General features: G+C 63.9%; 2 protein-coding genes across 2 annotated transcripts in view; one reads left to right on the forward strand and one right to left on the reverse strand.

Moving 5' to 3' along the window:
• PTCH2 (patched 2) lies at positions 1-21,440 on the forward strand. Its single transcript, XM_062003804.1, is given in 25 exon segments — positions 1-47; positions 49-298; positions 588-780; positions 10,346-10,535; positions 10,663-10,732; positions 10,934-11,025; positions 12,884-13,079; positions 13,172-13,293; positions 13,618-13,765; positions 13,999-14,130; positions 14,221-14,376; positions 14,500-14,592; positions 14,681-14,806; positions 14,889-15,007; positions 15,137-15,545; positions 15,635-15,947; positions 16,189-16,331; positions 16,417-16,597; positions 17,134-17,417; positions 17,962-18,099; positions 18,235-18,377; positions 18,630-18,729; positions 19,139-19,384; positions 19,549-19,938; positions 20,051-21,440. Coding segments are annotated over 24 exon segments (4,281 nt in total). The 3' UTR covers positions 20,051-21,440.
• Positions 21,377-24,770, reverse strand: part of BTBD19 (BTB domain containing 19) — an 8,271-nt gene continuing 4,877 nt past the window's right edge. The window contains exons 5-9 of the mRNA XM_062003805.1: positions 24,409-24,468; positions 23,124-23,192; positions 22,655-22,786; positions 22,313-22,438; positions 21,377-22,187 (exon numbers count right to left, since the gene is read on the reverse strand). Of these exons, the coding sequence (XP_061859789.1) occupies positions 22,053-22,187; positions 22,313-22,438; positions 22,655-22,786; positions 23,124-23,192; positions 24,409-24,468 (522 nt within the window). The 3' untranslated portion in view covers positions 21,377-22,052. The remainder of the gene's footprint in view (positions 22,188-22,312; positions 22,439-22,654; positions 22,787-23,123; positions 23,193-24,408; positions 24,469-24,770) is intronic.

A 24,770-nucleotide genomic window follows, 5' to 3' on the forward strand; every position in this document is an offset into this window, starting at 1 on the left:
ATGGGCGCTGCCGCGGCGGCGGCGGCGGCCAATGGGAGCGGCGGCGCGCGGCCCCGGCGCCCCCCGCCCCCGCCTCCCCTTTAGAGGCGCGGCGGGCGGCCGGCGGCACACAGCCCTTCGCACCGGCCCCGCGCAGCACCGGCACCGGCCCCGCCGCGCGTATGGGGGCCGCGGCGCTCGGCCCCACATAACGGGGGGGGGGGTGCCTAGCCCCGCCACTCGCCCCGCCATGCCGGCCGAGCCCCCCCGCTCCGCGCCGCCGCCGCTCCGCGCCGCCCGCCGCAAGCCGCTGCCCGAGGTAAGGGGCGACCGTCGCCCGCTCTCCGCGGGAGGAGGGGCGGGGGGGTTGGGGGTGCTCGGGGAGCGCAGAGCAACCGGGAAAGGGCGGGAGGAGCGGGTGCGGGTTCCCTCCGTGTCGGGGACCCTCTCTCTCGCCGGCTGCGAGCCCGCAGCATCGCGGGTGCCGGAGGGTCCGTAGCCCCCGGAGCGTGGCTGCCGCGGGCATCCCGCCTCGCTGCGGGATCCTTCCCGTAACGGGTTCCGCCTGACGCGCTCCCAGCCTGACCCTCGCCCCTCTCCCCACGCAGGGCAGGGCCGTGGGCCGAAGGGCCCCGCTGTGGCTGCGGGCCCACTTCCAGGCGCTGCTCTTCGCCCTGGGCTGCCGGATCCAGCGGCACTGCGGGAAGGTGCTGTTCGTGGGGCTGCTGGTGTTCGGGGCGCTGGCCGTGGGGCTGCGGGTGGCCTCCATCGAGACCGACATCGAGCACCTCTGGGTGGAAGGTAAGCGCGGCCCCACGGGCTCGGCCGCCCGTGGGAACGGTCCCGCTCCCGGCCGTGCGGCTTTGTGTCCGTGTCTGTAACCCACACCCCGCGGGGCACGGAGGTGCGGGCACGGCCCGGAGGCAGGTGACAGGGCGGGAGGAGGGGGAAGGTGATGCCGCCGAGCGTCCCGCGAGCGGAGGTCCGGTGTTGCGCGGGCGTGCGGCGCTGAGTTGCGGTGCGACACCCCGTCCCCTCCCCACGCGTGTCGCGGCGGGGTCCCCACGCAAAGGAGCGGTGGCGTTCCCCGGCCGGGCAGACACGTGTGGCTGAACGCGCGGGGCTCCACGCGTGGGCTCTCTGGCCGACGGGCCCGGTTCCCCGCGGGAAGAGCCTCCGCGGCGGTCGCGGCCCCGTACCGGTGCAGAGCCGGAGCCGCGAGGCTGCCGGTCGCGGCTCCGGACCCCGGCGCGGCGAGGCCGGAGGAGCAGGCGGGGTCAGGCAGGAGCAAATCCCCGTTTCCGAGTGGAAACGGCCGATCTCGCTCCTTTGTTATTAATAACTGCGGCGTGGATTTTTCTCTCCCCGTAGCTCCGCTCCCCGCTGCTGGGCTTCGCCTTCCCTCTGCCTCAATCCCGCTTTGGGGGTTGCGGGGAGGTGGGGGCCAGCACCCCGCGTGGCACACGCATCCCCCCCCCCATCCCTGCCAGGCCCTGGCTGAGGGGGGTGTCTCCCAGGCTGGGGTCCCCGGCGGGGTGCTGTGCAGGGGCAGATGTTGCTCAGCGGAGGGGTGTCAGCCATCTTTGTGCGGGAGCGCTGCCTCCTCCCCCACGCCCCGCTCCCTGTGTGGTCCTCAGCTACTCTTGGATTTGGTTCAACAATAGAAGCAACTTTGCTCTCCCACCCCCTTTTTTTTTTTTTAACTTAAAAAAAAAAAAAAGCCCTGTGCTCCCTGGCTGCTCACACACAGATGCACACACGCACCCCAGCCCAGGAATGCCTGGCTCCCTCACCTGCTCCCCGCTCCCCACGGGTGCTTGTCCCCCTGCCCCACATTTCATCTCCATCATCCTTTTCCTCTGCAACACGTAGCAGAGAAATCCAGTGATACCTCCTGGTCTGCTGGAGGAGGGACGTGCTCGCCCCGTGGTTCCCTTGCTTCGGGTCGGGGCTCTGGCTCCATTGGATTTTTTTATTGTGCTTTTGGGGTTGCAAGGAGTCAGTGTTTTGTGTGACCACAGCCAGGGAAGTTGCTGTGGTTGTTCCCTTTCTGGGGGAACGGGCCTTGGGGCGCATCAGTGTGGAGAGTGCGATGGGGCTGGGGCTGAGCCTGGGAAGTGCCCAGAAACCCTCTGCTCCTTGCACACACGCCCTGTGCTCCACTGTGCTTCCCTGCTCGTGTGGGTACAGCCAGGAGGGACTGGTGGGAGCTGTTTGCGTGTGCTGTGGCTGTAATGTAGGTCCTGGGGGCCTCTCTGAGGAACTCTCTCTCTCTCTTATGTCTGGGGCATCTTCTTTGGCATCAGGAGATGGATATTTTTTTTAATGCCCTGATTAAACACTGCTGACCTGTGGAGTCCTGCCCCTTCCCAGGCACATAGCCCCTGCTCTGGGGGTGGAGATGGTGTGTGATGCTAGGGTGCTGCCTGGGGCATCCCCTTGGCCTTCCAGGTAGAGCTTTTCCCCTGGGAGTGTACACTTGGGGCAGACCCCTCCATGCATTGCTCCTGTGTGGCATGGCCCCGGTGTGCTTGTGGAGGCTGTCTTCAGGCATTGGCACTACCTGCAACCACCAAGTATGATGTGGCCAGGGTGGTTTCAGCCCTGCTGGATGCTTGACAGGCATTTGTGGGTCAGGATATGGAAGGAAGATTTGCAGCAGCTCTTTCGGTCTCTTGTATCGGCTGTGGTGCTGCCTCCCTTCCTCATAACCCTCTGAGGGTCTTTGCCTCTCCACTGGCTTCCACTTCTGCATCTTTGGAGCCTGTGCTGCTGGTGTGGGGATGTGCATTGTTGTGGGCCTGGGCTGCCCCTAGGGAGCAGACATAATTTCCCAGGTAGTGTAGCCGTATCCTGAGCACTTGAAGCTGGTTTGTTTTTTTGTCAGCCACCGCTTTCTTCTGTCCCCAGGTGTGTGGTAGAGTGGCTGCTACATGCATGCCTCTGTGGTGAGCCTGGTACTGCTGTGCCAGGTTGAGGCAGCGCAGCTTTTGCCCCAGGATGGCAGATGTGATGCCTTGTCAGCTTGGCTGCAAAGTTTTGGGATCCTTAGGGTGCCAGTGAACCCCAGCTCCTGCCCTCTCTGGGTATCATCTGGGACGTGGACGCAGAACCATGATCTATCCCAGCCCTGAGGCAGCAGTGTGGGGTGTCAAAGGGGCAGGGCATATGTGCAGGGAGTCTTGGCCCCATCATCCTAGGCCAGTAGGTCCCAGCTCAGAGGCAGGGTTGTTTGGGGTTCTTGGAAGCCTTTCATAACTCCCTGAACCTGGTGTGTACCCCATCACTGGCCTCTGCCTGGACAGGCTGAGGGATGTGGGCTGGTTTTGCTCACTGTCTCACCCAGGTGAGGTCCCAGCCTGCCAGGAGCAGAGCATTGACCCTGTGCTGGAGCTGGGAACCTGGCAGGCCCAGGAGGAAGGTAGCTGCTTCCCATGGGGGCATTGTGCTGTTGTGTGGGCCCTCTGCCAGGGAAATGGGCTGGGCAGCCCTACCTTGGCCCCGAGGCTGGGGTCAGCATTGGGACCATGCTGATGGCAAGTCTCTTGACGGGTCCCCCCGAGCCTGGGCTGCGACCTTGGCTACCGTGGGAAAGCGCCCGGTCTCCTGTCCCAACTTGGTGGGGGGGCTGGTTTGTCCTCTGCCCTGTGGGCTTAGGGCGTCCGGAGGGTATCCCTGACCCACACCTCTGTTTGGGAGATGGAAGGAGGCCGTGTCACCCCATAAATTGGCCTCGACTGTGGAAATGTTCAATTAGGCTCCTCCGAAGCAATTAGCCCCTCGAAGGCTTTGAAATCCCGGCTAGCGGTGAGTGTTGAGTTACCTCGAGACACCTGGCAGCTGTTCCCGGCTCTCCCAGGGTGTCTGTAGGGCCGAGGGGCCGGGGCGGCGAGCTCCGGGCAGGCAGAGTCCTGGGTGGTGAATGGCTCTGCCTGATTTATAGCACCGAGGGCTGGTTCAAAGGAAGGCCGGGTTAATTCCTAACTGGAACAGCCGAGCACCCCGCGCAGCCATCGTGCTCCGAGAGCTGCCGAGTCTCCCCGGAGAACACCCCGTCCCTTTCCAGGAGGGGTCAGCGACACCCCAGGTGTGCCGGTGGGGTGAACGGGGAGAGAGGAATTTGCTGCCTTATTCCCAGCTTGGGGCGTGAGGCTGAGACACCCCTAACCCCCTTGGCAATAGCTGCTGTCTGCAACAGGACTTGGCGCAGAGCGTGCCCTCCCCAGCAGCCAGGGCAAGGATTCCCCACGGCAGGGGCAAGCGGGAGAGGAGAGCGTGTCTGGCTCCATCTTTGCAGATAGAGGAGTATCAGGAATGGGAAAGCCACAAGAGAAAGCCCAGGATGGGGACTGAACACCCTCCCCACCCTGCCTCTGCCCTGGGGAGACTGTCTGTGTGGCCTCTCTTCCCAGCCTCTGTCCCCACTGTGTGCGGCGGGACCCACGGGGGAGTTTGGGGCAGCAGCTGTTGGGGGGAGTGGGGTGCTGTGGCCATTCCTGGGTGGGCACAGGGGGAGAGGTGGGTGGTCTTGTTGCTGCTGGAGGCTGGGTTTTGTGGGGTGAGACGATGGTGCAGGGGCTGAAAAAGGAGCAGGCAAAGACGTGGTGTGAGTTTGGGGGGCTGTGTGGGGCTGGTACCAGCCCCACAGGGGGCTGTGATGGCAGCTCGTCCTCCTGGGATCTACTGTGAACTGGCCTTGAGCCCAGGGAGTAGCTCCTGGACTGCCACGTCCCTCCTCCATCCCCAGATGGGCATCCAGAACGGGTCCCTGCTCCTCTTGGGGTGCAGTGACACTGGTATTGCCTCATGAGGAGGGAAGGGGCAGCTCAGGGTCTGCAGCACTGCTCTGGGGACCCTCATGCCCAGCCCGAGGGGATTTTTTTTCCTCTGAGACCCTGCAGTCTTCTCTGCTTTCAGGGTCTGGACACCCTTGGGGACTCCATGCCCTCATCCTTGGGGGCTCAGAGCGAGGGGCAGCTGGGGCATTGCTGCCATGGAGTGCCGAGGTCCCCGTTATTCCCAAGTCCTCCTGCCTGACTTTGCCCTCTGCTCCAAAGCACCTTCTCCCTCACAGCCCCAGCTGGCTCCAAAAGGACCTTTCTTCTCTGGGCAGGAGGGGCGGGCTCACCCAGCAGCCCCTCACCATTCTGAAGATGGGGGGCAGGCAGTTTGCCTTTATTTCTCTTCAGGAGACGAGCGTGAAACCTCTTGCTTTTCCTTTTCCCTTCCTTGACAGCTCGGTCAGCTTTTTTTTTTCGGGCTGGAAAATTTTGCTAATTAACCCAAAGAGACTGGGAGACTCTTTACAGATGGCTGTGGCTTATCTGCCTCTACCCAGTTTGTTTTGCTTCTCAACTTATATATATAGATGTATTTTGTTTCCTGGAAAGTGGGGGGATTTTTGTGAGTATTTTTCAGTGTTGTTTTTTGGTTTTAAACTTAGACATATCCACGGGCTTAGGGAAGGGACTCTTTCTTTTTTTTTTCCCCCCTCGTTTTAAGTGTTATTTGGTGACTGGGAGGGGGCAGCGCCAGGGCCCGAGAAGAGGGTTTTATTATCTGCCTCTCCCTCGGGCCTGGAAAAGTGGTCTGAGTTCAAAAAATTCATTTCTTGCCTGAATGAAGCCAGCAATGTGGAAAAATTTCACCATTCAGAGGGGGATGAATGTATGTTTCAACCACACATTAAGTGACATTAGCAAGCAGTGGAGTGCCTAATGTGGCCATTTTTCACAGCAGCCAACAGAGGGGGTGATTAGCATAATTAGTACAGGCAGCCCTATACATATGGAAATGGCAAATGCCTAAATGCCAACACCAGTGGAAATTTATGTCAATGCTGACAGGAGTCTTAGCGGTGAATAGTTCCCAACTGAATCTCCTCTTTCTCCCCCCCACCCCTTTTTTTTCCTCCCCTCTTTTTCGGGGGTCGCGCCGTCCCCTCCGTGCGGGGCTGTGAGGGCTTCAGCCTGCCCACCCCACCCCCGTGCTGGGAACCGCTGCCCCCATATTTGAGCTAATAACGACATTAATTTAGCTTCACTGTTAAACAAAAAAGGGTCTTGGCTGGAGCTGGGGAGCTGCCCCCGAAGCGGCCCTTCCAGCCCCTCCACCGCTGGCTTTCTGAAGCCATCCCCCTCTCGTGCCGGCCCTGGGGGCTCAGCTGGGCGCTGGCAGCCCCTCCGGCGAACCCACAGCTGGGGACACCCATCTGCCACCCCCCGACCCCCCTCTTCCCCAGGGCCGGCCCAGCGCTGTGGGGTGAATGGGGCCGCGAGGACGTGTTTTGACAGGACGGGGCCCGCGGGGCTTTTGGCGAAGCCGGCGGTAGCGGCCGGGACAGGTAAAAATGGCTCTTTCAGCGTGCCCTGGGCGAGACTTCCTCCGGAGCAGCATGGGTCCTTTCACTGCCTCCCTAATCCAGCTAATCCGCCCCACAACACTTTGAAGGTGGCCTCCGGCTTGCGCAGCGCTCGGCACGGGGAAGCGGCGACCGGGGGCTGCGCGGGGCGGGATCCCCCCGCCGGGATGCGGGATGCACGGTGCACAGGAGGATGCTGCCAGGTCGGTGATGCCCCTGTCTTAATTGCCCAGGGGCGGGCACGTCTGCCAGAGGGATGGCTCTACAGCATGGTGTTTGCCTCCCTGGCTGCAGCAGGGAGGGCTTTTTGCAGGGGATCTCCACGTGACCGTGCCCCTCTCCCAGCTGTGGGCTTAAGCAGGGTTTTCAAGCCCTGGCAGGGGGATGTTGTGCTGTGGAAAGGGGACTGCTCCCCATAGGACGACCCCCACACGTACTGCCTCCAGCTCCTCTCTTGGTGAGGGACATGGCTGGAGCCAGAGGCAGGGCTGGATAGGCTCTGGGACAGAGCTGCGGCATCCCCCGTGTAGAAGCTGAGTCAAGGATGCACCACACTTGTCACTGCATCCCATAGCCCCATTACACCGAGCAGGAAGACTGGTTTTTGGAGGCCAAGCAAGCACTTGTGCTCAGGCATGCTCCCTCTTTGCCGCCCTGTCCCACTCGGGTCACCCAAGCGGTGGTGGTGACAGCTGCCAGCAGTGCCCAGGTCCCTTCTGCAGAGCGGTGGCACTGCTGCTGCCAACATCCTGCACACACAGGGGGACACGGAGTGGTCCTTGCAGCAGCGTCCATCTGGGAGGGACACGGGTGCCCCGGTGAGGCCCCCAGCACCTCCCGTGCCAGGCAGGGCTCAGTGTGGGACTGGCTGCCTGCCCCGACCCACTGCCCTCCCAGCGCTGCCTGGGCACGTGAGGACAGGGCTGCTGTAGGGTTTGCACACTCCGTGACCCCTGTAAGCGTGGTGGGACGTACCCTTGCTGCCCTGTCAGGGTAGCTGCTCTGGGGTGGGCCCTGTGCCGGAGGGGCTTGCAGCTGCACCGGGAGCTGCAGGACCCAGCATGGGCTCCTCTGACCCCAAACCCTCGGAGCTGGGTCCCGGGGCTGCTGGCAGCCTCTAGGGGCATGTGGGGTGAGCTTGGGTCAGACCCCTTCCTGCGTAGGGAGGGCTGGAGGTCTCTCCTACCTGGGAGCAGGAGAAAGCCTTTTCTCCTCTCATTGCTGGAGGGTGTTGGGGGGCTGGCACTGGGCAGGGGGTGCTGTGGTCCCTGCACTCACCAGGGCAGCTGAGGCCCCAAGCCAGTCCCACTGGGCAAGGGAGAGGCGTCTGCAGGACCGAGGCCACGGCGGTGGGACCTGCGCCAGGCGGGTTTGGGGAGCAGTGGTGGTTGGAGGGGTGTAGCTGAGGCAGGGTGGCCAGGAAGGGGGCAGGGAGACTCCCGCCCCGCTCTGTAATTTTGCAGCAGATGCTGTAATTACGTGGAGGGCTCCCCTGGTGTGGCCTGCGGGAGGGAGGCAGCTGCACACGCAGCCACCCTCCCTGCTGGGGACACCAGCCCCCTTCCCCGCTTGGGCACCCAGGGAGCCCGCTGCACAGCTCCCCCCTGTGTTCAGGGTGCGGAGTGGGCAAGGGGGGGATCCCATCCACCTTCCAGCCCATGCTGCTGTATGTTTGCACCCTCTGAAGCCCCCAGGCAGCGGTATCCAGAGCAATGCCCACCCCAGGGCGGGTGCTTGCTCAAGGCACGGCTGTCTCTGGGGACTTGCCTGCCCTCGGGCCCCTCCGTGGGGCTTTGGGGGGGCCCGGGGGTCACTTTGTCTAGTGTGAGGGTCTGGGAGGCGGGTGAAGCCAAAACCTGCTGGGAAGCAGAGTGGGCTGTTAATAAGCAGGACCGGGCGCCTGATTGGAACCAGAGGGCCCTTTGCATGAAAAAGCCAAGGGCTCCCTTTGTTAATTGGAGTAAAAGAGGGGAAAAAAAAAGAAAGCAAGAAAGAAAAAGAATTTACATACAGTTCCTCATTAATGTGCTCATTGTTGGTATCGGGGTGCCTCCCCAGCCCCCTCCCCGGGCCGGGGGGCTGCGTGGGGCGTCTCGCCCCGTCCCGGGGCCCAGCCGGCCGCGGGCGCGCGCCCGTTTGAAGTGTCCTTGGCAGCCCTGTGTGCGCTGCCTTGTCTTTTCATGTTGCTCTTTGGTTAATTAGGGTGTTGGAATTTGAGGCTTCCTCACGGCCTTTGAAGCTTTCTGACGGCTCGCAGTGCCCTGTTCCAAATTAACACTAATTACAAGGGACGGCTTTTTATTTTCTCTCTCTCTCCCCCTTTTTTTTTTTTTCCCTCTTTCTTCTTTAATTTTTGGGGGACTCCCCCTCCCCCAGTCCCTGTCCCATCCCACTCCCTGCCCGCAGATGTGCGGCTCCTGCGGCCGTGCGGGGCGGAGGTGGCGGTGGGGGGCAGCAGGATGTGTCCCCCGGGAGCAGCGGTGACGGCGCTGGGCACCCCCCTCCCCTCTCCTCCCGTCACCGTGTCCCACCACCCGCCTGGGCTCGGCGTGGGTGGTGCGGCTGAGATCAGAGCAGCTCGGCATACCTCCTGCCTGACCTCCCAGCCTGGCCTGCCCCATCCCTCCCCCCTGCCACCGGGACACCCATCCACCCTCCCTGTGTGCTGGTCTCCTTGCCCCAGGCACTACCGTCCCTTCTGACCCACAAAGGCCACGACTGTGCGTGTGTGTGTGTGTGTGTGTGTGTGTGTCCCTCCAACATCCCTGGCCCTGGCACAACCTCCATCCTCACTGGCATCTGATGGACACCAGCTGCTCCCCAGCCCAGCCAGGAACAATAAAGACACTTCCCCCTCCTCATTCCCAAAAAGCAGGGGAAGAGGGGAAAAAAAAAACCCAACCCACCCAAAAGAACACCAACCCATATAATAAGTCATTAAAAGGGAAGATTCTGCTCCTTATTTGCGGTCTGCTCTGGCCTCCTCGGCGCTGGCGGGGGGCCAGGCCCGCCGGGGTCCCCGCCTCTCGCCGAGGGAGCGTCCCAGCACAGATCAAGCCTGACCCCCCCTCCCCCCCCTTCCCCAGCAGCCAGGGCTGGGCAGGACCCTCCTGCCAGCAGCGCTGCCCGAGGCCAGGCACCCTGGGGTAGCCCTCGTGGGTGGCACTGCGCTGGGGGCTGCGTGCAGCATCCCCCTCCCCCAGGCAGCAGGCTGGGAGCAGGGCAGTGGGGTGCTTTACTTGGGGAGGTGTTGGGATCAGCCTCCCACCCTGCTGCGGCTGTGCCGTCCTTCCTTTGCTGTGCAGGGGCGATGGCAGCCCCGCGTCTGGTGGGGAGGGGGTCGGATGGCCCCGGGTCGGTGCTGCGCCACGCAGAAGGCCAGGCAGGGTCTGAGCTCAGCCAGTTCTCTACCATCTGCAAACGGTGGTGGCAGCTTCTCCTGGCAAGCCCAGCCCCACCGCGCTGGAGCAGCCCCCCCTGCCCCAGGGGTGGTCCCACGGAGCTCCCCCGCACCGTGCCCATCCACTGTCCCCCAGCCCCTCCCGGGACAGCCTGCACCTGCGGGGCTTGGGGGTGCCTGCCTCTGCCTACAGCCCTTCCCTGGCTGGAATGCTGCTCACCTGGAGGTGCCAGGGAGCAGCTTGGGCGGGGGGATGATGACGTGAGGTGTCTCCGGTTCCGCTCGTTGCAATGAGCCCCGTCCTCTGCACCAGCTGTGGGGTTTTTTCTGGGCAAAGCAAAGCCCTTGAGCTGCTCTGGGCCTGGAAGTACCTGTGTTGGGGGCAAGGGGGGGAGTGCTCCCAGCTTGAGTCCTCTGGGTGCGCAGCCGTTGTGGAACCCCGTGGCAAGAAACTCCGCCGGGTTGATGTGGCATCATTTGATGCTGCGGGGCCTCGCTGCTGCTTGCCCCTTCCCTGGGCATCGCCGTGGGCAGGACAGGTTGGTGGGATAGGGGGCTCTGCCAGCCTTGGCACTGACAGGGCACGTGGCGATCCCCTTCTGCAGCGGGCAGCCGGGTGAGCCAGGAGCTGCGCTACACCAAGGAGAAGCTGGGCGAGGAGTCGGTCTACACCTCCCAGATGTTGATCCAGACCCCAAAGAGGGACGGGGAGAACATCCTGACGCAGGAGGCCCTCCAGCTCCACCTCGAGGCGGCCTTGGCCGCCAGCAAAGTCCAAGTCTCGCTGTACGGAAAGTGAGTCCGGCTCCGGATGGGGGGGACGGGGACCCCCACGATGTCCTGTGCGTGTGTCCCCCCACACCCCTTGCCACGTCCCCAGCGGGATGATGCCCATCCTCAGCTCCTCCTTCTGCTTTTCCAGATCATGGGATTTGAACAAGATCTGCTACAAGTCGGGTGTCCCCATCATTGAGAACGGCATGATCGAGAGGGTGAGTGCTGGGCACGGACGGACCCCCAGGAGCCCCCATGAAACAGGCACTAGATGGGGTGCAATGGGGTCGGGGCTTGCCAGCCCCAAGCACTGCACGCTTCATGTGGGAGGGTGCAGGTTTGGGCAGCCCAACGGCTGGCTGGGGAGGAAAAGGAGGGCCTGATCCATCCCTCATTACTCTTTACATCTCCTCCTGCAGATGATAGAGAAGCTGTTCCCCTGTGTGATCCTGACGCCACTGGACTGCTTCTGGGAAGGCTCCAAGCTGCAGGGAGGCTCAGCCTATCTCCCGTGAGTCTGGGGGGTGCTGACACAGGGTGTGGGGGGGCTGCCAAGGGGCCGTGCTTGACCTCTGCATGCAGCTTAGCCCTGTTGCCACAATGTCCCTCGGTGCTGCTGCTTGGTCTGCTCGGCCTCAGGATGGTTCCACCACCGTGGCTTGTCCTGGTGAGCCAACTGACCGGGGACAGGTCCCTGTCCTCCTCCACCTGGCCTCAGTGGCAGGGGCATGCCCACCCTTGCCATGCCATGCCCTCACCCAGGGACTGGGAAGCAGGGACAGGGGCTGCAGGCAGGTCCCTGGGGGCTTCTCCCCTCACACCCACACTTTGTGGGTGCCATGATGGCGAGGAGACCCCCAGACTGCTGAGCCCCAGAGCCTCCAGGGTGGGTGGTGGGTGACCATCTCCCCACACCTCCGCGGTGGGGCTGGGGACCCCGGACTGGGTGGGAGGAGCCTCCCCCCCCCACATTCCTTCTGTTTACGTGTGTTTGTCCAGAGTGCCGGGGGGGGGCTTGTGTATTGTCAGCAAACGCAGCCCAATGCTTTCTCATGCTAATGCTGCTCTGAAAGCTGCCCCTTGCTAAACAGATGAAATAGTGGCCTTATTCAGGCTGCTTCTGGATGAGAGGAGGGGGAAGGGGCTGCAGCATCTCCAGCCAGGACTGGGGGTTCTGGCTTTCCCCCCTAAGACCTCAGGTCCTCCCCCATTGCAGCCTGGGGAGCAGCTGGGAGCGAGAAGACCAGGGGTGGCTGTGCCAAGTGATCCCCCTTGATGTTGGTAGCATCGTTGGCCAGGGTGGGCAGTGGCCTGGTGCTGGGGTGCATGGCAGGCAGCGTGGCACCCACAGCAGCCCTGGGACCCGTGGCTCCTTGCTGCTGGGCGAGCAGGTGCCCCTCGGGCACCCCGGCTGAGCTGAGCACCGGCCAGCCCATGGCAACTCGTCCCCCTTTTTAAGGCTGAGGGAGGGGTGAACAGGGCGGGAGCTGGGAGAACAAAGAGCAGCAATCTATGGAAAGACAAAAGGATTTGCCCTGGCTCAGTGAAGCAAGGGAAAGCAGATAAAAGGGGCTCTCTTTGGAAGCAGCGGCAGCTTGGGTTGGTATGTGGGAATCCTGAGTGGCCGGCTCTGGCCCAGCCAGCCTTCATGAATTATTAGGCTGCATTTCTCCCCAGAGCCCACACTTGCTTGGGGCTTTTTCTTCCCCTCTTTGGAGCACTGGGCTGGGTTATTGGCTTTTTTTTGTGTGTCCTTTCTGTCTTAGGAAAGAAGCTTGAGCGAGGCTGGGAGCTGGCCCCCGGCACATGGGCTGGGATGGAGGCAACAGAGCTTCTGCAGGCAGTGGAAAAGCCCCTTTGCCCATGCACCCAAATCCCATGGGGTCCCACTGGATCTCCAAGGGCCTGGTCTGTGGCCAGCTCCCAGCACTGCCCTGAGCCCCCAGACCCTGTGCTGAGCCCCTAAACCTCCAGCCTGGGGGAAGATGGCAAGGCAGGGCTGCAGGGGCTGCCAGGAGCCCTGGCCTGCCTGCTTCCCTCTATCAAGATGTTAGCCCGCGGGCAGTAATCGGCCTGACTGCTCGCACAAAGCGGGGCCGGGCGGTGGGGCCGGCTCCCCCCGGCTTTGTCCCAGCCTAACAGGATCAGGCACGCTACTTGACTCGGGCACGGCCCGCTGCGCTGCACAGGGCACGGGGATGCTGCTGCAGGCAGCCCCAGCAGGGAGCGGGGGCTGCACTGGGGACCGAGAGGCTGCCCCTCTGCGTCCTTCGAGGGTGACCCCGGGGCCCATGGGGAGGGGTGGTGGTGGTGCTACCGCCTGGGTTCGGCATCCCACATCACCCCAGCCCTGCTCTCTCCCTCCCCAGGGGCCGCCCGGACATCCAGTGGAGCAATCTGGACCCTCTGCAGCTGATGGAGGAGCTGGGGCAGTTCACGTCTCTGGAAGGCTTCAAAGAGCTGCTGGACAAGGCAGAGGTGGGACAGGCTTACATGGAGCGGCCCTGCCTGGACCCCCGGGACCCCCAGTGCCCCTCCAGTGCCCCCAACAAGCAGAGCCAACAGGTAGGTCACAGCCCATGGGAGCTAGGAGGGGTGTGGGGGCTCGCTGCTCTCCTGCCTGCCCCACAGCTCTGATGCCTTCCCTCTGCCCACAGAGCCCTGACATCCCAGCCGAGCTCTCCGGGGGCTGCCATGGCTTCTCCAGGAAGTTCATGCGCTGGCAGCAGGAGCTGATTCTAGGTGGCACGACCAAAGACTCCCAGGGCAAGCTGCTACGGTGAGAGCCGCTGCGGTGCGGGTGTCCCCAGGCACGGCACGGGGGCTCAGCCACAGCACTGGCCCCCGGGACGGGTTGGGAAGGGGTTCCTCTATCCTCATTCTGTGCCCACGGGAACCTGCCCTGGCTGCAAGAGAGGCTGTGGGGCTGGGGAGCATATGGGGCTTGGTAAAGTGGGGCAGTGCTTCCGAGCAAGGGGACGGGATGTGTTGGGAGTGCCTGGGTCCTGCGGTGGGGCTGGGAGCTGTGGGGTGGGGGATGGACCCATTCCTGCATCCTGGGACGCTGCAGCCGGTCCCAGCGAGGTGCGTGCCTGTCCCCCAGCGCCGAGGCCCTGCAGACCATGTTCCTCCTCATGAGCCCCCGGCAGCTCTTCGAGCACTTCAAGGATGACTACGAGATCCACGACATCAGCTGGAGCGAGGAGAAGGCAGCTGCCATCTTGGAAGCCTGGCAGAGGAAATTCGTGGAGGTGGGCAGAGGGAACAACCTCAGCGTGGGGCTGGGCAGGGGTGAGGCTTTGCGCGGCATCCCCCTGCACCCAGGTTTTCACGTGGCCACAGGTCCTGGTACAGCTCCCTTGTGGTCTGGTGGGTCCCTAGGGACCCTCAGCAGTGATGCTGACTCCCTGGGTGGCTGAGGGGGGGATTCACTGGGGAGCTGGGGGCTAGTCCTGCCTCCTCTGATGGGGTGCACCTCTGGCAGCTGGCGCAGGACTCCATCCCGCCCAACGCCACGCAGAGCGTCCACGCTTTCTCCACCACCACGCTCAATGACATCATGAAGTCCTTCTCCGACGTCAGTGCCATCCGGGTGGCCGGGGGCTACCTCCTCATGGTGCGTGTGCCCCTCTCCCCGTCCCCTGCCGTCCCTCCCCGCCTCCCTCCCTCTCCCTCCCCTCCCTGCTAACCCGCTGTGCTCTTCCAGCTGGCCTACGCCTGCGTCACCATGCTGCGCTGGGACTGCTCCAAGTCCCAGGGGGCTGTGGGCCTGGCCGGGGTCCTACTTGTGGCTCTGTCCGTGGCCTCTGGCCTGGGGCTTTGCTCGCTGCTGGGCATCTCCTTCAACGCAGCCACCACCCAGGTATGTACTGGAGGAAGAGCCAGGTAGTGCAGAGCTGGTGGGGCTCTGGGAGCTGTGGGGTGGCCGTGTACCCTCCCACATGGTGGCCATGTCCCCACACCAACACCAGCCGCTCTCTGACAGGTTCTGCCCTTCCTGGCCCTTGGCATCGGTGTGGATGACATGTTCCTCTTGGCTCACGCCTTCACCGAGACTGGCCAGCACATCCCCTTCAAGGTGAGCACCGAGCCCTGTCCAAGGGCCCCCCGGTCCTCTGCCACCTCCCCACGGCCCCTCTCATCGCCTCCTCCCTCTGTCCCCACAGGAGCGGACGGGCGAGTGCCTGAAGCGCACAGGGACCAGCGTGGCTCTCACCTCTGTCAGCAACATGATCGCCTTCTTCATGGCAGCCCTGGTGCCCATCCCTGCCCTGCGTGCCTTCTCCCTCCAGGTAGGGCCAGGGACCCTGTCTGGGGAGGGCAGGAAGGGACGGCCAGACCCCACTGTGACACGTCCCCTCCCCTTGCCTGCAGGCTGCCGTGGTGGTTGTGTTCAACTTCGCCATGGTGCTGTTTGTCTTCCCCGCCATCCTGAGCCTGGACCTGCACCGCCGAGAGAAGCGCCGGCTCGACATCCTCTGCTGCTTCTACAGGTACCAGCACTGGGCTGGCCAGCTTGGGACTGACCCCACAGGTCCCCCACCAAAAGCGTGGCGTGACTGCTGCTCTCCCTCAGTATCTTCTCCTCAATCCCCCTCTTGTCCTCTCCTCTCTCCCCACAGCCCTTGCTCCTCGCGGGTCATCCAGATCCAACCCCAGGAGCTCGCCGACGCCAACGACAACCATGCCTGCCACCCGTCCCCCTATGGTCACCCCGGCGTGGCCACCAGCACCCAGATCACCACCACGGTGCAAGCCTTCACCCGCTGCGACCCCTCGGGCCACCACGTCGTCACCGTCCTGCCGCCCACCTCCCAGGTGTGCACCTCGCCCGCCGTGCTCCTGCCCCCCACCGCCGACCCCTTGGGCTCGCAGGTGTTCGCCCCATCCAGCTCCACTCGGGACCTGCTGGCCCAGCTGGATGAGGCCAAGGGCAGGAGGGAGTGCGTGCCCCTGCCCTTCTGCCGCTGGAGCCTGGCTGACTTCGCCCGGGAGAAGTACGCCCCGCTCCTCCTGCGCACGCGGACCAAGGTGAGGTGGGGACGGTGCTGGCGGTGCCACGCGAGGCGGGGAAGGGGGTGGCAGGGACCCCTGCCTGACCCGCCCCCCCATCCCCGCAGGCGGTGGTGGTGGTGTTGTTCCTGGCGCTGCTGGGGCTGAGCCTCTACGGCACCACCATGGTGCACGACGGGCTGTACCTGACGGACATCGTGCCGCGGGACACCAAGGCGCACGCCTTCATCTCGGCCCAGTTCAAGTACTTCTCCTTCTACAACATGTTCATCGTCACCAAGGGTGGCTTCCACTACCCAGGCGCCCAAGCCGCCCTGCTCAGCCTCCACCAGGCCTTCAGCACCGTCAAGTACGTGGTGCGGGAGGGCAACCGTGACCTGCCCAAGATGTGGCTCCATTACTTCCAGGACTGGCTGCGAGGTGAGGAACGTCCCTCTCCTGTGTGCCGTCCCCTGCCCAAGGACCCTTTCCCCAGCCCACACCCTCCCCTCTGGCCTGGAGGTGCCTTCCCTGGGGAGGCTGGTCCCGTGGTGTCCCTGCCAAGCCGAGCCCTGGGGTTTCTCCGTGCCTGTCCCGTGACGCCACACTCTCCAGGGCACACGGGAGGCCGTGCAGGGTGGTGTGCCCCAAGGGATGCTCACCCCCAGCTCTGTGTCCCCAGGGCTCCAGGCCACCTTCGACAGGGACTGGCAAGCCGGGCGCATCACCCACGACAGCTACCGCAACGGCTCCGAGGACGGGGCGCTGGCGTACAAGCTCCTAATCCAGACCGGCAACAAGAAGGAGCCCTTCAATTTCAACCAGGTGCGTGGTGGGACAGGCCTGGGGCAGCCTGGGGCTGGAGACGATGCTGTGCCCAGCTCAGACCACTCCTGCTCTCTCCCCTTAGCTGACCACGCGGCGGCTGGTGGACGAGAACGGCATCATCCCCCCTGACACCTTCTACATCTGCCTGACGGTGTGGGCCAGCAACGACCCCCTGGGCTTTGCTGCCTCCCAGGCCAACTTCTACCCCCCGCCACCTGAGTGGATCCACGACAAGTACGACACCACGGGCGAGAACCTGCGAAGTGAGTGAGCGTGGTACGCTCCCCCTTGGTCCCCTCCTGCCCCCCGGCGTGCCCCTGGGGAGTGCCCCACTCCCTGCACCTTTCCTGCCCTGCAAGCATACCCCTGACAAGAGCCTCCCCACATCCCTGGTCCCAGCAGCATTCTCTTGTAGAGAAGCTGTCCTGCTTCCCCATGCCCCACACTCGGGCCCCCTGCACCCCACACCCTGAGCACCCCACTCCGCTCTCCCTGTGCCTTTGGCACGCAGACACGCACCCCTGCTCCAGCCCACGAGCACCTTGCCACAAAGAAACCCTTCCATTCCTGCTGTAGAGAAACCCCCGCTCTGCATGGCCCCCTACCCACAGGCATCCTTCTGGCAGAGAAACCATCTCTTTGCCCCTAGTCTGCTCCAGGCGTGCTCCCCAGCCCTGTGATACCCAGACAGGCATCAGGCTGCACTCTGGCTGACGTGCCCCAGCGCTGCCCACCCCCCATTGCTGCCCACACCCCTGCACTGCCCTTAACCCCACGCTGCCTGTGCTCCCCTCCCCAGTCCCGGCAGCCCAGCCGCTGGAGTTCGCCCAGTTCCCTTTCTACCTGAGCGGGCTGCGTCGCACGGCTGACTTCGTGGAGGCGATTGAGAGCGTGCGGGCCATCTGCCGGGAGGCCGCCCAGCGCCACGGTGTGCTGAGCTACCCCAGCGGCTACCCCTTCCTCTTCTGGGAGCAGTACATCGGCCTGCGACACTGGTTCCTGCTGGCCATCAGCATCCTGCTGGCCTGCACCTTCCTCGTCTGTGCCCTGCTGCTCCTCAACCCCTGGACGGCCGGCATCATCGTGAGTATGCACCCCGAGGCCTGGGCGCTGCGGGGTGGGCGGCTGGGCTGCCCTCCCGGTGTGTGGGGACGGGGACATCCAGCCCTGCTCCCGTCCTGCTGGGTGGCCCTGGGTACTTGCTTCATGTGGACGGGCTGGCCAGGGGCACCCTGGGTGGAAGGGACGCCCTCATGGAGGTGGCAGCGGCTGGAGGACACCCATATGGAGGGATCAGGGATGTTGCTTATGAAGGGAACTTATGGAGGGGACATCTGTGTAGAAGAGGGTGAGGGAACACCCACATGGAGGTGGCGGTGAGTGGGGGACGGGGCCAGGGACACCCTTTATGAGGAGAACGTGTGTAGTGGGCCAGGGTTTGGAGACGTCACGCAGAGGTGAGTGATGGCCGTCCCCCGCAGGTGGAACAGACGGACAACTCAAATAGGGAGCTGTGGCAATGGGGTGAGGCTGCCCTATATGGAGAGTAGGATTGGGCATGCTGGGTGGAGAAGCAGAGGAGATGGCTGGTCAGAGCCACCCCTCACTGACCCCACCACCCCCTCAGGTCTCCATCCTGGCCATGATGGCAGTGGAGCTGTTTGGCATCATGGGGCTGATGGGCATCAAGCTGAGCGCCATCCCCGTGGTCATCCTCATCGCCTCGGTGGGCATCGGTGTGGAGTTCACCATCCACGTGGCCCTGGTGAGCACAGGCAGCCCCCTGCCCAGCCTCGGGGCACCCCACTTCCTACTCCCCATCTCCCTCACCGCCTTGGGTGGCCAAGCCGTGGGTGGCAGCCAGGGATGAGCCCCATGTGACACTCCCCATCCCATGCAGGGCTTCCTGACGGCTGCGGGGAGCAGGAACGTGCGCTCGGCCGCAGCGCTGGAGCACACCTTTGCCCCCGTGATGGACGGTGCTGTCTCCACCCTCCTGGGCGTCCTCATGTTGGCTGGCTCCGAGTTTGACTTCATCATGAGGTAAGTACCGGAGGGACACCCCAGAAAATCTTTTGGCCATGGGGGCTGGTGAGCATGGCAGCCCCCTGGCTGGCAGGGGAGATGTGGGGCAGCTGCCAAGGATGTGTCTTGCTGGGGGTACCCAGCCTGTGCTGTATGGAGGATGGGGAGATGGTGGGGGTCTGGGGTGTGTGGCATGGGAAGCCGTGTTTGGGGTGGGACGGGGTCCATGGTGGCTGTGTCCACTTACCCGCTCTGCCTGTGCCCCCTCAGGTACTTCTTTGCAGTGCTCACCATCCTGACGCTGCTGGGGCTGCTCAACGGGCTGGTGCTGCTGCCAGTCCTGCTCTCTGTCATTGGGCCACCCCCTGAGGTACAAGGCTCCCATCCCACCTCTTCCTGTTCCTCCCCAACCCTGTACCCACCTCTGTTGCCCCTTGCCCTGTCCCCCCTTCACCCTATACCCATCCTTGCCTTGTCCAGTCCCGACCCTGCTTTGTGCCCACCTCAGCCCCTCAACCCGTTCCATCTGTACTTTACCCCATCCTTTCCCTGCCCCATATCCTTGCGCTATACTTGCTTTACCCCATTCCTGCCTCACCCCACACTTGACTCTCCAACCCCTCCCTGACCCATTTGACCCCATCCCTGCTTCATGCTCTGTCTCCCTCACCCCACACAGCCCTCACCCCACCCTTGCATCCCCCATCCTCCCTGCTGCCCCACACCCCTCCATCCCTGTGTGTCCCTGATCCCTCTGACGCTGTCCCTTCTCCCCCCAGGCCTCCCCGGTGGATAACAGCCCCCACCTGCCCACGTCAGAGACGGTGCCCCCATGTCTGGGTCCTGGGGGGCTGTACGTCCGCCGTGCCCCAGCCTGGCCCGCAACCTTCCCTGACCCCTCGGACACTGAGCGTTACGTGGAGGGTTTGGGGCCAGGCAGCTCCCGGGGACCCTTCATCGTGCCCCCCGCCCCGGCGCACATCCTGCTGGAGGCTGGCAAGGACCCCAGCTTCCCCCACATCACAGTGAGTGTCTCTGCCAGCCGTGGCTTCGCCGGCTCTGCCGCATCCCCTGGGAGAGGGTCACGGGTAGAGCCAGGGGATGGGGGCTGCTGGGCTGCTGCTGGTGGGGTGACCAGGGGGGTGCTCAGCGTGGCTGGGGGCCCTCATGCTCCAAACCTCCGCTCCAGGTGCTGAAGCCCTACAAGGACAGCCCAGAAGCCCAGGGGAAAAAGGAGGCCCCCGGCTCGCAGCCTGCACCCCCACTGCCCTTTGTGGAGCCGTGCCCCGCACCGCCCCGAGACTACCCGCAGCCATGTCCGCCGGGCACCCGGGTGGCGCCCCCCGCAGCCCTGCCCGCCTACAGCACCCACCTGCACGGTCCCGCCGGCACCTACACCACCGTCACAGCCACCGCGTCGGTCACGGTGGCCCTGCACCCCACGCTGCCTGGCTCCTACCCCAGCTTTGCCGGCGGAGAGCAGGACTGCCTGGAGGAGCCCGGCGTGCCCGGCGCCACCATACCCGACACCTTTGAGATGCAGAGCCTGGGACGGCGTGCGGCGGGAGCCCGGCGCTAGGTGAGCCTGGGGACACGGGCACCCGGCCCTGGGGCTCAGAGGCGGTGGCGAGGGGTGCAGGGTGGGTTTGGAGGAAGCTGGCTGACCCATGCCCCGTTCTCTCTCCCAGCAGAGCATCTCCCCAGCACCCGGCGGGCACAGGAGGGTGCAGAGCGGGGTCACCCGCGTCGTGCTGCTAATCGCTGGAGCGGCGATGCCCACTCTGGTCTCGGCCAAGGAGGACTGGCCTCCCCCGCCGACACCCACCAGAAAGGGGCTGGGCAGGGCAGGCTGGCACTTCTATGCAAGCTGTGTGCAGGTCACGCCGTGCCCAAGTGTGCCCCACCTGGGGCTGTGCCGATGGTGCCACATCCCCTCACCCAGGGTTTGGGGTTACACTGCTCCGGGCTTGTCGCCTCCTCCCAGAAATGGAAGCACTAACCCCCTCACCCCCTCTGTTTCTGGAGCTGCTGGCAAGGTGGGCTTGGTGCCCTGCCAGCTCCCTACCTGCGGGGTCACTGCCTGTCCCCCCACACCTCCTCCTGGGACAACCCCCACCCGGGCCATGATCTGGGGTGCCCCAACAGGGTGCCTTAATGCCCCCCCATCCCAATAAGGGGGCCGCCCCAGAGCCACCTATGCCCTGGGATGCCGTGGGCAAGGCCTGGGGCAGGCAACCTCCTTCCCCCTTTATTTATTGCAAAGGGAAACTATCTATAGAGAGATATATATTTTTAAGCTTATTTTAAAAGATTTATTTCTCAGCCTATGGCCTCACCCGCTGCCCAGGGTGCAGGCAGGGAGGGGGCAGACCCTTTGCCGCTGCAGGGCTGCCTGCCAGAGGCAGTGGGGAGCCTGGGGTGGGGGCACAGACCCCCAGGTTCATGCCCCTGCTTCACAGGGTGCTGGGTGGCCACGGGCAGCTCACCCCTTCTGACAGCTGCTCCCTGCCTCAGTTTCCCCACTGGTGAACACAGGAGGGCTGGAGATCAAGGACGTGCCGCGGCAGAGTTAGGGAGCCTGTTGCTCCCGCTACACAGGCAGGGTTTTTGTGGGGGGGAGGGGGGTCGTTTGTCGCGGCCCCTTGTGCCACACGTGTTGCTCTGCCCTGGTGACGGCACGTGCTGGTGCACAGGGCAGTGCTCACTCACACAGGTGAGCTGCTGGGCACATCTCACCGGGAAAGCGTCTTTCTCCCCATGTCCCCATGCAACGGGGCTGCCCTTGAGGCCAAGCCCTGTCCCCCAGCCCCATCCCCGGCCCCATCCCGGGCACTGGCCGTGCCCTTACCCAGCACTTTAACTCCAGCCGTGTTCGCCGTGCCCGCAGCCCCGGCTCCCCCCAGACACTGCCGCTGAGCTGGGGTGGCCCCGGGGACCCCTGTCCCCATGCCAGGCGTGGGCACGGCGGGCAGGTCCCCTCCCCCACCCCCAACACGCCATCTAAGTTATTTATATCAAAGAGAGCAAAGGTTTATTTTTGTAGTTTGTACAGGTGGTAGTGGGGACCGAAGGTTTATTTTTAAAGAGTAAATATATATATTATATATAAATTACCTGCCGTGTCCAGCCCTTTCTCCTGGGGGGCACAGCTGGGGTGGGAGGGAATGCTTTGAGACAGACCCAGCTGTGCGTGCACATACAGTGGATGGTGAGAGGGGGGAAAACACGCTGTGGAGAGAGGTCTAAGAGTGCACACGGGGCTATGAGGGCTTGGGAGGCTGTCCCTGGCGTCGGTGCAGGGATGCCGGGGTCGCCCATCCTCAGCCCCTTCCCCATCGCGGCGGCGGGGCGGCTGTGCCGCTGTCCCGGCCGCTGCTGCAGCACGGCCCCGCTGCCGGGGGAGGGCAGCACGGCCCCGGCGCAGGGCCTCGGCACGGCGCCCGGCGGCGCGATTGGAAGGGGAAGCTCGCCCCGTGTCCCTGTCCCGCAGGGAGCGCGGCAGCCGGGCTGCGTGCGGGACCGCGGTGCCCGGGTGTCCTCGCACCCAGCTCCACGCACCAGCCCGCTCCCCATCACCACTTGGGCATCTTGCCCCGACCCCAAAGCTGCGGCGTGGGCACTTTGTTGATGCTCTTGCCGCAGCAGCCCCGCAGCCAGCCCTGCGTTGAGGGGCACCAGCGCTACCCGGGCTCCCTACTTGGTGTTTGGGTCCAGGAGCCGGTGGTGGTCGCGGGGCCGTGTCCCGCGCCGGGGCTGGCACAGGCGGGAGGGCACCCCGCTGCCCTTCCTCAGGGCGTGGGCCCGCCAAGCTGCCGCGATGCTCTCCACCTGTGGGCATGGGGAGAGGGATGGGGGTATCAGTAGCGTGGTTCCCCCCCCAGCAAAGCCGGCCTTGCAGCATCCTCCAGCCCCAGAGGTGAGGCCGGGCACCCTGCGAGGAGGCAGCGGCTCACCGGGATAAGCAGATCCCGCTGGTTGTGGCTCTCCAGTGTCACCAGCTCACTGGGTGCCAGCAAGGGCAGGCGCAGCTCCTGCACGGGCAGGGAGGCCACCTCGGGCACCGGGCGCTCCAGGACGGCCTGTGGGCCAGGGGGATAGGAGGGATGGGGCTGGCGATGGCCTGGGCACCAGGGGATGTTTGGGGCAGTGAAGCAGCCTCTGTGCCCATCACACTGCTCAGGGACGGGGCACCTGGGTTCCCTGCCTGGGCTGGTGGGAATCCAAGCACCCCTGCGTGGCTGTGCCAGGGGGACCAGCCGGGACCCCCGCTCCCTGTCACCGCGTGTTGCACTCACGGAGCTGACGTGTGCCCACTCCCGCACAGCCTGCACCAGGTCCGGCTCGTCCACGGTCAGGCGGTCGCTGCGCAGCACCCGCGCCAGTACCACGTCAGACAGCTCGTGGAAGCCCCGTGTCTGCACCACTGCCTGCCAGCACACCGCAGCACCGGGGGGCTGGCACCAGCACCCCACACCAGCCCCTCACCTCCCACCTGCGTGAGCCATTGAACCCATCCTGACACCGTCCCTGCCTCGCACTCCAGCATGCCCTCACCCAGACACCCCATGCCCTGGCACCCCAGTACTCCCCAGCCATCTTCTCCCCCAAAATACATTTGTTCCCTTTCCAGCCCCCAGCCACCCCATTCTTAGGTGCCCTGCTCCCCTGCCTCATGATGCTGTGGCCCCCAGCCACGTGCCCCAGTGCTGCCCATGCCCTGGGGTACCCCGTGTGCCATCCCTGCCCATCGCCCGCAGTCCGTACCGCAGTGCAGTCCTCGATGAAGGCCAGGCAGTGCTGCTGGAGGTCTGCTTGTCTGTAGGTCACCGCAGCCTGTTGCAGAGCACAGACATCTGTGAGGGGGCTGGGATAGAAGGGATCTTCCCCCGTCAAAGCCCAGCAGAGACAGGGGCACTCTCAGGACCCAGGTGAGGCAAGCATCCGTGTGTGTGCGTGCCACGGTGTGAGTGTAGGGAATGGGCACCAAAGTCCCCTCCGTTCTTAGCCTGTCCCACTGCAAAAGGTCTCACAGCTCTACCACCCAGCCAGGCCACCCAGCCCTTGTCGCCAGCAGGAAGCACCTGATTTCCCACTGCTGTTCGGGATGTCACCCAGCCCAGGGGGGTGAGGAGCCTCAGTGTTGCTCTCACAAGGCCTCAGGGACATGGGGCCACTTGTCCCCAGTGCTCCTTGTGTGGGCACAGAGTCAGCTTGAAGCACCCCCGCTACGTGTGCTCCAGACTGCCGGTGGTGCTCTCATCATACTCAGTGATGCTGGTCTTGCTGTCCATCTGAGCACAAAGGGGACAGGTTCCTGCCCTTCCCCAAACACAGCCCCTACCCGGAGGGGTACTTAGGACCAGCACAGACGGGGTGACCATCACCTCCCCTCCACCACAGCAGGAGACTGGCCTTGACGCAAGCCGGGAGGGAAGGCGAGATGTTTTCTTCAGGTTTGTTTTGTTCTGGGGTTTTAGGGTTTTCTGTTTGTTTCCTCCACTTTTAGCTCTGTTTATGCTGCAGTGGTCTGGCACCAAGTCCGGCAAGAGCTTCTGTGCTCTAGGGCCATCATCTTGCCCCAAAAGCTCCACTTCAGCTTGTAGGAGATGGAACAATTTCCCTTCTCCAGGGAGCAACCTTGGTCCCACCAAGCAGTGTGGCAGGGCCACTGGGATTTCCCCAAGGCTATTTTTAGGTTTCCTAACCTCAGCAGGGTTTCCAGGATTGGCCTCAAAACCACGTGAGCTGCAAGAAACCCAGTGCCTCCCAGTTTCCTGCAGATGACAGCAAGGTCCTGGCACTGGGGAGCTCTGGTCAGTCCTGCTCAGGATAGCCTGAGGGTACTTCCCTGCCAGGCTGTGGTGACTTTGCTGTCCCTTGCAGCCTTAGTACAATGTGCCCAGGAACTCTCAGGGTGGGCAGGGGCCAGAATTAAGTTGGAAAACCTGCCTCATCTTAGAGCTGAGAGCAGGAAGGTCAGGCCAGCTCCTGCACCAAAATCAGATGGATAATTTTTAACCCTCTGTGACTCCACTGAGGTCACACTCACCTGCAGGGCCTCACAGACCTGTTCCACACTTAGCGTGTCCTTGATGAACTTGACGCAGAGCTGGAAGACAGATTGGGAGAGGGTGGGCAAAGCGAGATCCCAGCCCTGCCATCCTGCCCTGCCACTCTCAGCATCCCCTGGCCTCCAGAACATGGGATATGGAACTTGGGGCATGGGGTGGAGGCATCTCCATCCCCTAAGGAGTGATGGGCTGTGGGATCAGGCCTTGCAGCCCAGGCAAAGATTCAGCCAAGGACTGAGCTTGCTGTGACAAAGCTCATAGCCCTAGGTGTGTCACCTAACCCTGGCCACAGCCACCAGCCATGTCCTGCCCTGGGGACAGCCCCGGGGGACGTCACACA

Source organism: Colius striatus, chromosome 10, assembly GCF_028858725.1.
Source record: "Colius striatus isolate bColStr4 chromosome 10, bColStr4.1.hap1, whole genome shotgun sequence".
NCBI lineage: Eukaryota > Metazoa > Chordata > Aves > Coliiformes > Coliidae > Colius > Colius striatus.